General features: G+C 32.8%; 2 protein-coding genes across 3 annotated transcripts; both read left to right on the top strand.

The window, feature by feature from the left end:
• Nucleotides 1-1,984: 1,984 nt before the first annotated feature.
• Nucleotides 1,985-5,001, top strand: LOC106761713 (protein SHI RELATED SEQUENCE 5). The gene is made up of 2 exons (XM_014645281.2): nt 1,985-3,350; nt 3,900-5,001. Exons 1-2 carry the CDS (start codon nt 2,756-2,758, stop codon nt 4,253-4,255), a joined length of 951 nt encoding a protein of 316 aa, XP_014500767.1. The 5' UTR covers nt 1,985-2,755; the 3' UTR covers nt 4,256-5,001.
• Nucleotides 5,002-9,739: 4,738 nt separating this feature from the next.
• On the top strand, nt 9,740-14,402 carry LOC106762221 (V-type proton ATPase subunit a2-like). 2 transcript variants are annotated; one of them, XM_022781011.1, is made up of 8 exons: nt 9,740-9,785; nt 9,880-10,031; nt 10,882-10,972; nt 11,090-11,193; nt 11,518-11,562; nt 11,642-11,814; nt 11,901-14,074; nt 14,155-14,402. In XM_022781011.1, exons 2-7 carry the CDS (start codon nt 9,918-9,920, stop codon nt 11,923-11,925), a joined length of 552 nt encoding a protein of 183 aa, XP_022636732.1. In that variant the 5' UTR covers nt 9,740-9,785; nt 9,880-9,917; the 3' UTR covers nt 11,926-14,074; nt 14,155-14,402. The 2 variants fall into 2 exon arrangements, with proteins under 2 accessions (XP_022636732.1, XP_022636733.1); XM_022781012.1 differs by lacking the exon at nt 9,740-9,785 and having other exon boundaries at nt 9,797-10,031; nt 10,890-10,972.
• Nucleotides 14,403-15,619: the final 1,217 nt, after the last annotated feature.

Genomic DNA, 15,619 nt, shown 5'->3' with positions numbered 1-15,619 from the left:
ATATATATATATATATATATATATATATATATATATATATATATATATATATATATTTCTTTTTGTAAATCTGTGATAAAAAAAAATTATATTCGACCAATACTTTGTACTCGCCTAAATTAAGAATCACAATTACATTAAAAAAACACTTACATTATTAATCATCAACCTTTATATTTTCTAACAATTTTTTTATTAATGGTAAGTATCTTTTATCATTTATTTCAAAAAAATTATTTAAGGTTGTTGCAATTGTTTTTATTTCCTCCACTCCGATAGCAATTACTATCTAACATTTATTGTGTGTTAAATTCTTTTGAAAACACCTTAAATTTTGTTCCCCAATTATAAGTCTACGTTCCTTTAATTATTGTTTTCTTTATTTATTTATAATGAATAAGTTTTGCGATATTATATAGGTTTTGAAGGTGGTCAAATACATTTTATAATTGACATAAAAAAGTAGTTTAAAACTTATAAACTGAAATCACTTTTAATTGTTAGTATAAATAAAAATAATCCATAAAATTTTATTTGTTTTTGAAATAAAATAGTTCACTTTTAATTATTATTTTTCACAGAAAATAACGTGTCTTTGGCTTATTTTCTTAATATGACTTGTTTTGTTGTCTAGTCTGATCCAGCACTTATATATTCCAGCATTCGCTGCTATAAATTCGGAACACGAGCAAACAACAATCATATTCTACTACTTATGCTTGTTGAATAAAATAGAAAAACAAAGAAAAACTATATACTACTAAACGACTTGCTACACACGCTGTAAGAAATACGGTCATGAGAGAAAAACAAACTCACGCAAAATAAGGGAAACGTGCATGATTTTGACTACATTGTCAACTTAAAAACCATTATGTGTATAAACTAAATTTATTTTTGCACCAAGTCAACAATTTAACTCCTTCTTTATAATTCATCAATTCGTAAGTATCAATGTGAATTCAAAATACACATATATGATGAAATTTTAATATTTAAAACAATGTAATAAGAAATGTGAAATTTATAGTGTCCGTACTTTTGAGATTTCGTGTGATGAAGTTTGTTTTAAGTATATGATAAAAATTGTGGCAGAAAGTTGGTGCAATGTTAATTTAAACCTGATATACGCACGTAAATATGCAGAGAAAAAAAAAAGAAAAACTAGAATTCCTTTTTTGAGTTGGTGAAAATGAAGAGTGATGGAGTACCCCACTTGTTAGCGATTTCCATGTAGACGACACGGGATGTATTTCCTGGGTCATGTCTGGCCAAATTTTGCATCACAGGTGTTGACCTCTCACAGATAAACTCTTTTTCTATTGCCTCCAATGAATTTTCCATCCATTAACATATTATTATGCCATATTGCGAGTCAATCATATAATCATTATGCCAAGAATTTTGAGGTGGAATACGAGGCATGGGACAGATAACACAGCAGGAGTAGTAAACCATTTCATAAATACTCCCAACACCCTTTCCAATACTTCTACTTCTATTTATTACCTTTTATATCTTTATTAAAAATTAAACATCTTTTATAACAATTAATAAATCTATATTCTAATTTTTGGACAAAGAAACTGTAGTCATTTTAAAATATGGCTATTTATTTATGCTAGGGTAAGAGTTATGAGAGCCGTTGGATAGTAAGGGGTGATGGAGATGAATGCGGTGAAAGGAGGGACGTAGATGCATGTTGATGGTTGAGTGGTGCACAGTACTGGTATTCCACAATGGGGAAGATTGCTTCAGAGACGTTAAAAATAAGAGAAAAAAAAAATCTTAATTTATGGGGACGGTCAGAGAAAGTACCAGCGGGTTTTCCGGTGCAAGGACGAATAAGCAAAAGCTGGTGATATGACACGTGGAGTAGTACTGTCCGTTGGATGGTCAAAGCAGAAGTTGTGGTTCACTCATCCCGGCCGAGATTTATTGAAACTGAAAGAGAACTGTAGAGAAATGCTAAGTGATAGATTTTCATGTTCCTCCACGCACACATGACACACTACCACTTCTCTCTTCTCTCTCTTTCACACACACACACACTCTCATCAGATGACAGTACCACACTCCCAGTTAGACAGGGCAAGACACCATGGAAACAAAGCTAGCTTGAATTCCTCTTGTGCAGCGTAGGATACAGCAGTCTAAAGTCTAAACTAGAAAGCAAAGAGGTAGAGAGAGATTGTGTGGAATTGGTGAGACGATATTCATAAATGAGACTTATACAGTAGAGTAGATGGGTGCAGTTACCGTGGCGGCGTAGCAGAAGCTCTAATTCCGTGCCATAATTGCTTCTAAGGGAATTCGGTTTCACCAACTCCAAATCCTCTCTTCTTTACTCATTTGATAATTCCTGTGTTTTCTTTTTTAATTTACGTCTTTTTCTTTTTTTGGTGAGAAACAGTTTCCCCCAAAAGCTGCAAAAACTCAACCAGCCCAGAGAAGATCATATTTCAGACGCCCCACCACACAACACATCACACCCACATACTGAGAGTGAATAAGACAAAAAAAAAAAAAATAGAAAGAAAAGAAAACGATCGGGTCAAAAATTACTAGTAGTAAGCAGTAAGCAAACCTAGGAGTGTTTTTTTTTTTTTTGTATGTGCAAGGTTAGCCTTAATTAACCCAAAATTTACAGCTGTTGCCCCGATCTTGGGTAAAACATTTTAAGATTGGGCGAAGGTTCTGCTATGGATATTGTGTCTGAATTGGGGAAAATCGTTTCAGCTTTGGGGTGCAACAAATGGCCGGGTTCTTCTCTCTAGGTGGAACTAGAAGGGGAGGTCCACAAAACAAGGAAGAGGGAGAGGTGGAAAAAGGAGATAACAATATCAACAACAACAACGGGAATAACCTATTGTTGTTCAGGAACGAGGAGATCTACAACAAGGGGTTCGAGATATGGCCAGAGTCGTATCAGCCTCAAGCTGCACCCCAAAACTTGAGCAACTACTTTGCGTTTGGAGTGGGTCCTAGTCGCAGGAACTGCTCGAGCGTGAACGAGGAGGAGGTTTCGCTCTGTGTGTCTGATGAGTCAACGAGATTTGGATTAACTGTCATGAGGTCCGGAGGTGCAGGAAGCAGCGGCATGAACTGTCAGGACTGTGGTAACCAAGCCAAGAAAGATTGTACACATCTCAGATGCAGGACCTGCTGTAAGACCCGAGGGTTTCAGTGCCAAACCCACGTTAAGAGCACTTGGGTTCCAGCAGCCAAACGCCGCGAACGACAACAACAACTCGCTGCCTTGCAGAACCCACAACAATTCCGCCCAGAGAATATTCCCAAACGATATCATAGAGACACTCAGCTCGTCTCCGCTCCACAACCCATCGCAGGTTAACTTTCATATTACATTACAGTATCATACTCACTTCAAATAAATAAAAAATGGTTTAATTTATTTTGTCTCTCTTCTCTATATAAATGTAACTTTCTTGAGATATAGATTTCAACCTTGTAACTTTTGGAACTAGTCTGCTACCGCTACTACACACAGATGATGATGATGATGATGATGCACTGAGATCTCGATGTAACACTCATTGTAGTCTTTTATTCTATGACTAGATACAACTGACTAGTCCATAGTATTTGACTGAAAATATGAAAATGCAACGACGCTCCTTGGTCACCCATCACATTTTTCTCTTGTTTTTTCCGCCCCTCTCTTTCTTCTTTTTTTTCCATATTCCATCACTGTTTCTAAGTAAAACTGACGAAATTATTTGAGTTCCATCCATGTGAGACGTTGCCAAGACTTTTTTTTTCCTCTTGTGATGATAGCGGAAAAGTAGAGGACACAAAGTAATTAGTCTGGTTTAGTTTTGTTTTTTGGACGGTTAATTCTTTGATTTAATTAATTTGTGTGATTTCTTTGTACTTAGGGTTAGAGCTGGGGCATTTCCCACCTGAAGTGAGCACTTCGGCGGTGTTTCGGTGTGTGAGAGTCAGCGCAGTGGACGCTTCAGATGAACAGTGCGCGTACCAAACCTCTGTCAACATCGGAGGGCATGTTTTCAAGGGAATTCTCTACGATCAAGGTCCTGAAAGTTCTTACACCAGTGCAGCTACCGAGGGTTCCTCCGGTGGTGAACCCCGACAGCTTGGTTTAATGACCGCCGCAGCCACAGCCACAGCCACAACAGTAAGTGGAAACAACCCATTTGAGCCTTCACTTTACCCCGCTTCGCTGAATGCTTTCATGTCTGGTACACAATTCTTCCAACCCCCAAGGTCCTAAGGACGTCTCTTTCTCTATCTATGCGGACAGTAATTGAAGAAACCGAGTCTTTCTTTCTCTCTTATTTTTTGTCATTAATTGAGTCTGCTTGGAATTATTGATTATGGTTGCTCCTCGGTACATCCATGGAACTTGAAGCAAGCTGAAGTAGCTAGCTAGCTAAAAGGAAAAGTAGTTAATAATTCTTAAAAGAATGATTATGCCAATGATTCTAGTGCATGAAATTAAATGGGCCGGGGATATATAGTTGTTTTGTGTTATCCGAATGTCAATTCAGATTTTCATTGGTATTTTAATTTTATTGGTAAACTCATTGTCACTTTTCATTTCTAGAGCTAATACATTTTCATTTTCATTTTGCCGTTACTGTGGGGCTGTGGTGTGTTTGCTTGACACGGACAGCATTTGGATATGTGTGCATCATTGTGTTAAGGAGTGTTTTGCTGGATGTTCTATTTTCTTTATAGTATTTTTCTTTTTCTGGGTTAATGTTGAGTGAGCTTTCTGGTTGGTGCTGAACTCGAAGCCACTTTTTCCCGTTTATCCGTTTGCTTGCCAGATCGAAATAGAATGAAGTAGGTTTCGTGTGTGGTTTAGCATAGAATTTTAGAGCCTTTTTTTTTTTTTCTTTATCTCTTTTACATCTTTTTATTTCTTTTCTTTAAACGATTTATTGGGAGAAACTTGCCACCCATGCATTGCTAGCTAATTGGCAATTAAGCACATTCTAGCAGTCTAGTGATCGAAAACTGGATGGCTCAATTTCTATGCCTTTTTCCTCCTTAATCGATCGAAATATGCACATATATAACTACACTATGTACGAATGGAGAATTACAACTAGCATTTTCCAACTGCATCGCTGAAAAACAATAAAATTTATCCACTGAAATAGACATCCATGATCCAGGGATGTGACTTGAGTTGGCAAACGTCTTCTTTTACTCAATGTTTAATGCATCTAAAAGTATGTGCATGTGATGTATGTTTATACATATAAGTGTGTACAGTGCCCAATGAAATAGGTCAAGGTACATACCATATGATAGGGCTAACAATACTTTAATAGACTGCTTGTTTTAGTGCACAAGGGAGAATCAGAAACTCTAGAAAAAATTTCCCTAGTTTTGTAATAACTGGCCCATAACATGTGCTACAGAACCTTCACTTGATTGAGACATACCAGTCTCTTTCTCTTTCATCTAAGATTAATAACATCTTTTTCTCTCATATATTCCCCCTCCAGTTTCTAATTCTTTGATCTTATTACCAGTGTTGATCATGCTTGTGGAGAAAGTGTTTGAAATAAAGTTGCATGGTTGTACCCTTTTATTTCTCGATCCCGTCATCTATATTGGCAAAATCAACTTTAAAATGTTATTTCTTCTTATATTTTGTGGATAGTCTCTGTGATTATATTATAAGATTACTTGAGTTGACTAAAACTTCATGCTTTTTGGAGGAACAGCCAGACAGGAAAAAGAAAAAAAGAGTTAAATCTATAATTGTAGCTCTAAGTCTAGTCACTTCTGTTGGCCACATGCGTCGATAGAAAAGAAAGAGAGAAGCAAACAAAAACAAAAGTTGCCCATAAAACCGTTAAATATTTCGATTTTGCTAAAAGAATTGGTATACAATACGCTAATTTTTGCTGTTAATTAACTCATACGCTGAAGCATCAAAGCAATAACATAACTCAAGCCTGATAAATTACTCTGATAAGGGGCAATGGACACGACACACAAGCACATATAAAGTGAGATGTGCAATGAATGATATTGCATTCATTACAAGACCCTCGTTAGCAAAATACTATGTCCAAATATGTGATGTGTTGTTGTCTACTAAGATTGATGATCGATCAACTCAACACTATAAGTCCAAAAGGCTTGGTCTTTCTTATGTTTACTCAGAATGGGTGGGTCTGTGAAACTTGTCCGTCACTGTGTTGTATTTGTAAGTCTTTAGTAAAGCATTTCCTAAGCTTTTTCAAGCGTTGATAATACTAATGAATTTCTAAGTTTTAAAAAAATGAAGATGATTGATGAACTCCATAAGATGCTATTTTGAAACTTTCATTCACTTTGAAAATACTTATCACGCAAGGGCAATAGAAATTGTTATTAGCATTGAAAAATTGGAGCCTAGTTGAAATGACGACAATCTGTGTAACTAAAGTGCCAAGTTATAGCATTAGAATTTTATCGTTTCTTTTTCAGACGATCAAATCCTGAGTCCTGATCGAATAAATAGTTCCATCTACCATGCCAGCAACGACTTTCTTTCCCCAAATTACGCATGCACGAAATTCGGAACTTCGTTTTGGGGCATTGGAAGTGCATGTCAGGATTAATATTTTTCGCTCCAACATTAATTCATTCACACCCAACTGCTTCAAGGACATACCTTTATTTGCTAAATACAGATTCGTTTGATTGGTATGACTACAATTCACTTTCAATCTCTTAAATAATGTTTCAGATTCAAGCTCTACTGATGGAGACAAAATCAAATTTCTTCAAAAGTGATCAATTAAATTTCTCGACAAAGATTAATGACAAGAAAAACCATTGCATTCTTTACATTATTAATGACAAAAGAAACCACAATGTAACAAATCAGAGTTAAGATATTTACTTGAAGAAGCTGTTCTCATGTCGACTTAAAGAAAAATATTCTTACTAAAATCAAATTTTAGTTCCTAACTTATAAAATGATAATAAACTGTCTTTAGAAAAAATGTGTCATTGATAGCATGCATCAGTTGAGATTGAGAAAATTTGTGCCACTTTGGAAGAGTTATGTGGAAATATTTGATAGGAATAGCATGCATGTCTTACAATTGTCAACTCAAAATTGATTTCCCTGATGCCATATTAATTTAATGTGCACGAGAATTTTCATATCAGACAGTTCATTAGAAACACTGTTATAGATCTTCTTTATTTACAGATCCATAGATTCTAGTACAGTACTACTTTTATTTAGATGCGTCCACGTGAGAGTTTTTTTTGTGAAATTATTTAATCACTCATGTGCAGATATAGTTTCACTGTAACCATGTTCCTAAAATTTATTTTCGCCTTTCTTATAATGAATAGTTAAATATTTAATGTACTCCAAGTTTTAACATTAATTAACTATATTATTTTCATAATTTCTTTAAAAAACTGTTGCAGTAGTATAAGTAATACTTCATAGCAATCACTCGAACACACAATAGTGGTGGTGGTGCCATGTATATATATGCCGCATTGCATTGCATCTATTTGAATAAATTCATCTTTATTAACATTAATTTTATATTGTTTCAAAATAGGATTTCTGTATACGAAATTATTAACTTGGTTTTCATTTTTTTTCTTAAAGGTAGCTACGAAATTTTGCAATGTCACAAATCAAAGAGGACTTCCAAAATATCAGTTTAAAAACCGTCAATAATTATTACTAATGAAAACATATATACTATATTTTTTTTTTACCTTTTTACAATAATAAAAGATAATAAATTATTACTGTAATTATGATTATAAAAATAAGTATAAATTACTTTTACAAGTAGATAACTTTTTTTATTTTGTGGATAATTTTTTATTATAAAAATTAGTTTGAATACAATAAAATTAAAAAAAGACAAATTAAAATAAATAAATTTTTAAAAAGGTCACTTAAAAGATAAAATTGATGAAATAATTATTTTTATTTTAAAAAATATTATAAAAGGTGTTAAATATGTTTTAAGTTATTAAATTTTGATACAAAATTAGAATTTATATTATTATCAAATACGTTTTTGTCTTTAAATTTAAAAGTGCATATGTAATCATCCTAATCATCTAACTCAACTTTTCTGACATATTAAACTATATTTGAGACTGAAATTTGAGTATTTACATCAATACGCTACAACTTAAATATTATTTCAAAACTTCATTTAACACAAAAAAATAATAATTTAATTTTGTTTGGTTAAAATAAAAATTATATTTATTTTTTATTAGATTTAAATAAATATTAACTTTAAACTACGTGAGCAATGACATTTATAATTTCTATAAAATTCAGGTCAGGTTACGTCATCACAATTTCATAGTTTTAATTTAAAGATTTTTGTGTTCGTTGTTGGAGATTATTCTGGTGCTATATATTAATTAGATAGTACTATTCCTTTCAACATGTAGGAATGTTTATTAGAAAAATATACGACATAATTTTGAGTTGTGGAAACGCGGTTATTTAATGATAATTTCTAGTAAAAAAACATTTTTTCATATATGTGTCCTTTTCTTACTTTTTATTTTTATAACACATTCACACATATTATATATTATATATATATATATAGACACACACATAACTACTGTTTAAAATTATCATATTTTGAAGATCATGATTATTTTTCTGTATGGATAGTAAAAGAGAATAATTATTTTACTTTTCTTTTATTTTCAATCTATGTTTTTACCATATTAACAAAGAGAGACAGGACACATTTGAACAAAAGAAAAAATAAAAAGTTAGTATTTTGACGTGTGATTTATTATTTTGACTTGTTAAAATATAAAATAAACTTTTAAGATTAAAAACAATTCATTTAACTTGGTATTGAAGTAAGTGAATTTTCACTCATTATATAATTTTCAATAAAATCAATTAGAAATCTACTTATAAACACACATAAACATGCAAAGATAGAGAAACTGATATATAACATATGACAATATGAATCATACCATGTCATAATAAAAAATATATGTCCTATTTACAATATACCAAATCAAGATAAACATGTTTTATTATAAATTAACACTTAACACTTACTAAAATTTGATCAAAGTTCTCAATCTTATACTAAGTCAAGTGTATCTAAGCCAATGATAAATCACTTTAGATTTCTTACCACCTAAAGTTTTGTATATTAATTCACTGAAGACTATAACACATTTATTAATTATCATATTTATCACTTATTTTTCTATTATAATTCTTATGTCCTAACAATATAAATTTTGCTTTATAATTTTTTCAACTAACTCGAAACATGTTTTACAAAGTAAGACTATAACATTTACAAAATAAATAAATGTTATAAACAAATCTAAGGTTTTAAAATAGGTTACAGCAAAACTATATTTTGTTCTATTATAATATTTATACCCTAACAATATAAAGTTTGCTTTATAACTTTTTTTCAAACTAACTCCAAACATGTTTTACAAAGTAAAACTACAACATTTACAAAATAAATAAATGTGGTAAACAAATCTAAGGTTTTAAAATAGGTTACAGCAAAACTAAATAGGAGAGATAATAAAATATGATATATTGGTAAAGATAAAATTAATAATAAATTATATATATTAAAATGGTTAGAAAACTCTTATTATATATATATATATATATATATATATATATATATATATATATATATATATATATATATATATATATATATATATATATATTTTTTTTTTTATTTGTATGCGCTGGAAGATGAGAAAACATTAGAAACCGCGAGATGGAAATAGCGGTAAGATTTGATTTACCAATGAACTCTTTTTCTGTAGAACCAGAGCATTTGCCTCACAGTTTGGTTAATTTATTTTGTGTTTGTTGTTTTTTAGAAGTCCTAACGGTGAATCGAGGTCGCTCTCTCCCAACGATGGATCTGCTACAGTCAGAGCCTATGCAAATAGTTCGATTGCTCATTCCAATCGAATCAGCTTATCGATCCATCTCTTACCTCGGCGATCTCAGCCTTTTCCAATTCAAAGACGTACGACTTCTCTTCAGTTCTCATTGCTCTTGTTTTAGATTCTTTTACACTGATTTTTGAAACCTACATTGCTATGACTTTTGATGCTCTGATTCACTTTTTTCAGTTGTGTTTTGATGACTTCATCTCTCTGAATGTTATTTGTTTCTTACATTGGTAACTATTTATTTAAATTTATTTGTCAGCTTAATGTAGATAAAAATCCATTCCATCAAACTTATGCTTCTCAGGTGCTTATCAAATATCTGCCCGTGTTTCCGTTCTGGTTGCATTTTAAAAAAATATAAATATAAATAAGAGTCATTCGTGTGTTATTGAAGAGGTTGAAACTCTCTAATGCCACGAGATTTGGACAAACTGCATAATATTATGATGTTCTTGCATTGTGTGAATGGTCTTATTCATGTTATTGTAATTATGTAATGGGAAATTGGTTTCTATTATTGTCATCTTAAGCACATTGGAGAATTCCTTCAAGTAAATATAATTAGGTGATCTTAGTACTTGCATTAAATTAAAGTACGATGAAATGGATTTGGATAAAACTAATTTTGAATTGTTGAAATATCTAAAACGAGTTACAATGAGACCGTCCTCTCTTCTTTTCTCTTTGTGCCAGAGGTATTGATGAGGCTCAGTGACAGATAGTATTATGTCTTTCAGGAAACATTAAGCTCCACACTATTAATTTTGGTATCTTATGCTAATGGAAATTATCAATGTTGCTAAAATACCCTATCTTTTGGTACTCCTTTTACGTTTAACAGTTGTGAAAAAAATTCGTGACAGCATTTTTAAGAGAATTGATTTTGATTTTCTGAACGGAAAAACTTATCATTTTATCATCTAGATTAAAAGATGTGAGGAAATGGCGCGTAGGCTGCGGTTTTTTAAGGAACAAATGACGAAAGCAGGTGTATCACCCTCAACGTGGCCAGCAGGTGAGCATAATGTTGATCTGAAAAGTTTGGAGGTCGTTACATGCTCTGAAAATTTTGTCACCGGTTCTTCTGTTCAAGAACGCAGTATCTGGTGATTATTTTTTTTTTTTGTCTTAGTTAAACTTGAAGAACTTGAACCTGGTCTTCAGATTAACGCAAATAATGAGAAGTTGAAACACGCTTACAATGAGCCATCAGAGGATAAACTTGTTCAAAAGAAGGTATGATTTGCTAAGTTCTTCACTGCCACAAATTCTATAATCGCTTCTGATTAGGTTAACTCTGCTGTTGATCTTTCTTGTGTTTAAACTTTAAATAGAAGTGTATACATACAGTTAGTACAGAAGCAAACTTTTTTCTCGGGCTAGTTGCATGCATATACGATCATATATCTTGGTCTTTTCTTTTATCTCTTTGATTGGATAAGAAAACAGAGGTCCGAGTGGGTAATGCCTTTTTTAATATATTATTTCAGGTTGGGGAAATTTTCTATTCAGCAAAAAATTAAAAATGCTGTAGCTCACCAGAAAAAGCTTGAATTCCAGATAACTGCTGAAAGATCTATTGACAGCCCATTATTATTGGAACAGGTTAGCTGCAGCTTTATAGTTTCTATTTGTTACTTTAGAGTTTTGTTTTCTTTCTGATGCTAAGAAAATTTATGCTCAGGACACGACAACAAAGCAGATTAAGCTGGGGTTTATCGGTGGACTTGTTTCGAGGGAAAAATCAGTTACATTCGAAAAAATTCTATTTCGTGCTACTGGGGGAAACCTTTTTCTCAAACAGTCAAACAGGCCCTGGTTGAACATTCTGTTCTTGATCTTTTGTCAGGGGAGAAGGTTACTTTAAATTCTTAAATCTAAGTCTTTAGCCTCTTGCAATTTGATATGTAGAAACTAATTACTGATTATTACGAACTTGATAGGTTTCAGGAAGACTTGCAGAATTGAAGACTCCATGCAGGATTGCTTCACCGGAGCACTCTATTGCAGACAATTGGATATCACCATGAGCAGTGGAGCCTTCAGTTTTGTTTCATTTTAGATAAAGTATATCATTGTTTTTCATGTTTTCCTTTTAAGCTTTATTGCTAAGCTTCTGCAATTAATGTGCATTCCAATGTTAGCATTTCTTCCTTTTTAACTTATTGATGAAGGAAAAATGCATCTATTACACTCTAAATATGCTAAGTATGAATGCGACAAAGAAATGTCCTATTTTTGCAATAAACCAGGTCTGTCCTTGAATTGTGATTTAATTTCTGATGCGTTGTGCTGAAGCATACGCGTAATGCCGTTTTTATGGATGGCATAGCTAATTAATTTATTCAATACTTGGCAGATTCACAAAGTATTTCAGCAGTTCTCAAGTTGAGGCGATATTTCAGGTTTTAGGGACAGAGGAATCACAGCCTACCTATTTTTGCACAAACAATTTACTTCTTTTCAAGAAATAGTAGATGCCTATGGGTGCTTTATGTAGCCCTCAGCATAAGAATTTCAAATTTCATTCTCCTCTTATTGAAAAAAATCCTCATCAGGTAATTATGATTTGACTTGCACTTTCAATCATAAAGAATCATGCCTAAATATTCAATAATTTTAATCCAATGTGATGGCGTATGTTATACGGGTCCTCTTGGTCGCTCTAACTTTACTCGTTTGTTTATTTGTTTTGTTATAGCTGAGAACAAATATAGAAAGTGAAATCACTACAATATTAGCTTCTGTCATAGTTGGTGGCTTGTTAGCAGCAACAATTTGTCACTCTTTATTCTTGGAATGTGACCAGTACAGATCATAAAATATCTAGGGATTAATATAAAGAGATTATCCCCTATCTTTATAATTGCATTATGAGTCCCGCCAAAATGCGCTGCCCCCCAATTTTAAAATGAAACTTTGGTGAAGATTCCCAAACCCCAGTAACAATATAAGAAGTGAAAAAAAAATTACTTTACCTCCAACTATTTATTTTATTCCTTCTCATGCAAGCTACCTTGCTCTACTTCCACGATATTTTCCATTCTTCTTCATTCTCGATTAAGTCTCATTTCCTCTTTGTTTTCTTTGCCATGGATCTCATGTGGTCTAAATTATAGATTTATCATCTTTTACATTGATTTGTTTTTCGTAGGTCAACATAGAAATAGTGTATTTTATCTCTCTATTGTCAGGATATGTTGACAGCTATAGCCTATATAGGTAAGAAATCAATCTTAGGCCCGTAAATCATGCAAAAAAAAAATAAAATCTCGATTAGATCGAAGTTTATATCGTATTTATAAATTATCATATTAACCCAACATTTTCCTACTCCAATGATGTATCAAGTATATTAAATTTATAGTGTAGCATACTTTTTGAAAAACTGGGGACTGGCATAAGATAATTAACTCTTTTGGCCAACATCCCAAGATACAGGTTTCCAATTTTTACAGACCTTACAAAGGTGACAAATGTATTTTATGTAATCAAATTAGGATTTGTGTTTTCTTTTAGAGTGTGTCTGGCTAGCCTTTCTATTAATATCTAATATTGCTGATGTGTTTTTTGCCACAGTAATCAAGTCATCAAAGTCCAATAACCGATTCTTTGTGGCTTCTTGATCTATTGATAATCAACCTGAAACTAAAATAATTGTTATTTCTTGACAGAGTCGTCAAGTACCACGAAGCAAATCCTGGTTTATACGCAATTATAACGTTTCCATTCCTTTTTTTGCTGTAATGTTCGGTGACTAGGGTCATGGCATATGCCTACTACTGGCTGCTTTGTATCCCGTAATCAGAGAGAAAGAATTTTCCAGTCAGCTACTTAACTCAAAGTCATCGATTTTTTGTAGTCAATCCGAATATTTCCTCCTGTTTTATTTTATGTCTATCAGTTTGTTCAATGTTGTTAATAACGACGGAAACTCGGAGACTTAATGGAAATGGCTTTTGGTATACGCTATATTATTACGATGATGGAACTCTTCTCAATATGAACTGTCCACTGTTTCATTGATGTTAGCTTGTCTTACTACTTTTGGCACTTGTTTTTTGTACCATGGATGCTAGCACCGAAGCCGTTTCTCCCGAAGAAGCAACATGAAGAAGTACACTCAAAACTACGATTTTATTTCTTTTCTTATTTTTATTACATCACATTCTAATTTTTACTACCTTTCTTCCTCAGAGGCGTCAAGGTCAATCTTACTCTTTGCTATACAAGACGGATGATCCTGTCGAATCAGAGTCACATAGTGTTCCCCGTGACCATGATGAGTTTGACTTCAGCGAGGTTTTGGTGCATCAACTCATACATATAATCGAATTTGCGCTTCGATCTACGTTTTCGGGCCCTCAGGTTGGTAGTTGATAGCCTTCGATTCTGGTCTGTAAAATTTTGTTTCAATTAATCAAAATTCAACATGGACATGGAAATTGCCTTTTGATGAACTTGCATCTCGTGGATGGCAAGAACTTTGAATGAAGTCCAATGGGCTTTGGAATCCTGATAACACCTTAAGAATGGAAGAAACCTCCGCAAATTACTTGGTTTTTGAAGGAGTGTGAAACCATCATCTTATGATTGTACACAGCCAAGTAATTTCGTAAATTGAATGCATCCTCGGTTAGATTTTTATAGATCGGCAAATGTAAGCACTTTATTATGGAAGAAACCATGAAAGACAGTATAAAACCTATATCTTGTAACTTACCGTCAGTAAGCCCACATATCTTGGTTAGGTCCACATGTATGTGTTATTGATTTGATAACAAGTTATCATTAGCTCTGATGAAGAAACCTCGACACCAATTTCTTGTCCTTTTTATCGTATAAGCAAGTTTCAGGAGCGGGCCCCTTTTCTGTCATTTCAAGGGTTGGTTGCTTGGAAATTTTAGTCAGGGTAGTTAAATGACAAAAACTGATACGGTTTTATTGTCGTCCACGCATTAGTTGCAGCTACTTGTTCTACAAGATTTTCATACCATTTTATTTTAGATAAATAGTAACTGGTGTATAAATAGAAAAAGATTTATCAGGTAAGAAAATGATTGGAAATGGCAATGACACTTTTTAGATGAAAGTTTAATTAATGTTTGAATTTTCTTTTGAAGATACTTCTTTATTTATTAGCTCAACCCTTTATTGTAAACCGTTCTACTTTAAATAAATCTTATCCTTTCATTATAATTTTTTTCCTTGTATTTTGGTTTTATTCAGCTTAAGCTTAGCTTATTCGGAACTGTCAAGTCTTTTCTATGACAATGTTCTGCTTCTGGCCTGGGTTACAATCTTTAGTTGTGTTATAGAAAAGTGGCGGACCATTAAAGAAGGTATAATGACACTGTTACTCTCGTTGTTGGCATTTTTGTTTATCTGTGCAACTGGTGGTGTGTTACCCATAATGGAAACTCCAGGTGCTTTCTTGCATGTTTTGAGACTTCACTGGGTGGAGTTCCAGAACAAATTCTACGAGGTAGATGACTACAAGTTATTCTCGTTTTTATTTACATGACGAGGGTGAGCTGTAAGTCTGGAAATGCTAGATGATTTCCAAATAGATAGAAATACGTCAGCTTAACATGTCGTATATGTAAAACTATCCTACATGATTAAAATCAGGCCCTACACAATTGAAAATCTATCTTTCCTG

The sequence above is a fragment of the Vigna radiata genome, chromosome 5 (assembly GCF_000741045.1).
Source record: "Vigna radiata var. radiata cultivar VC1973A chromosome 5, Vradiata_ver6, whole genome shotgun sequence".
Lineage (NCBI taxonomy): Eukaryota > Viridiplantae > Streptophyta > Magnoliopsida > Fabales > Fabaceae > Vigna > Vigna radiata.
Note: the sequence above shows the minus strand (reverse complement) of the source record. Positions and strands in the feature narration are given on the sequence as shown.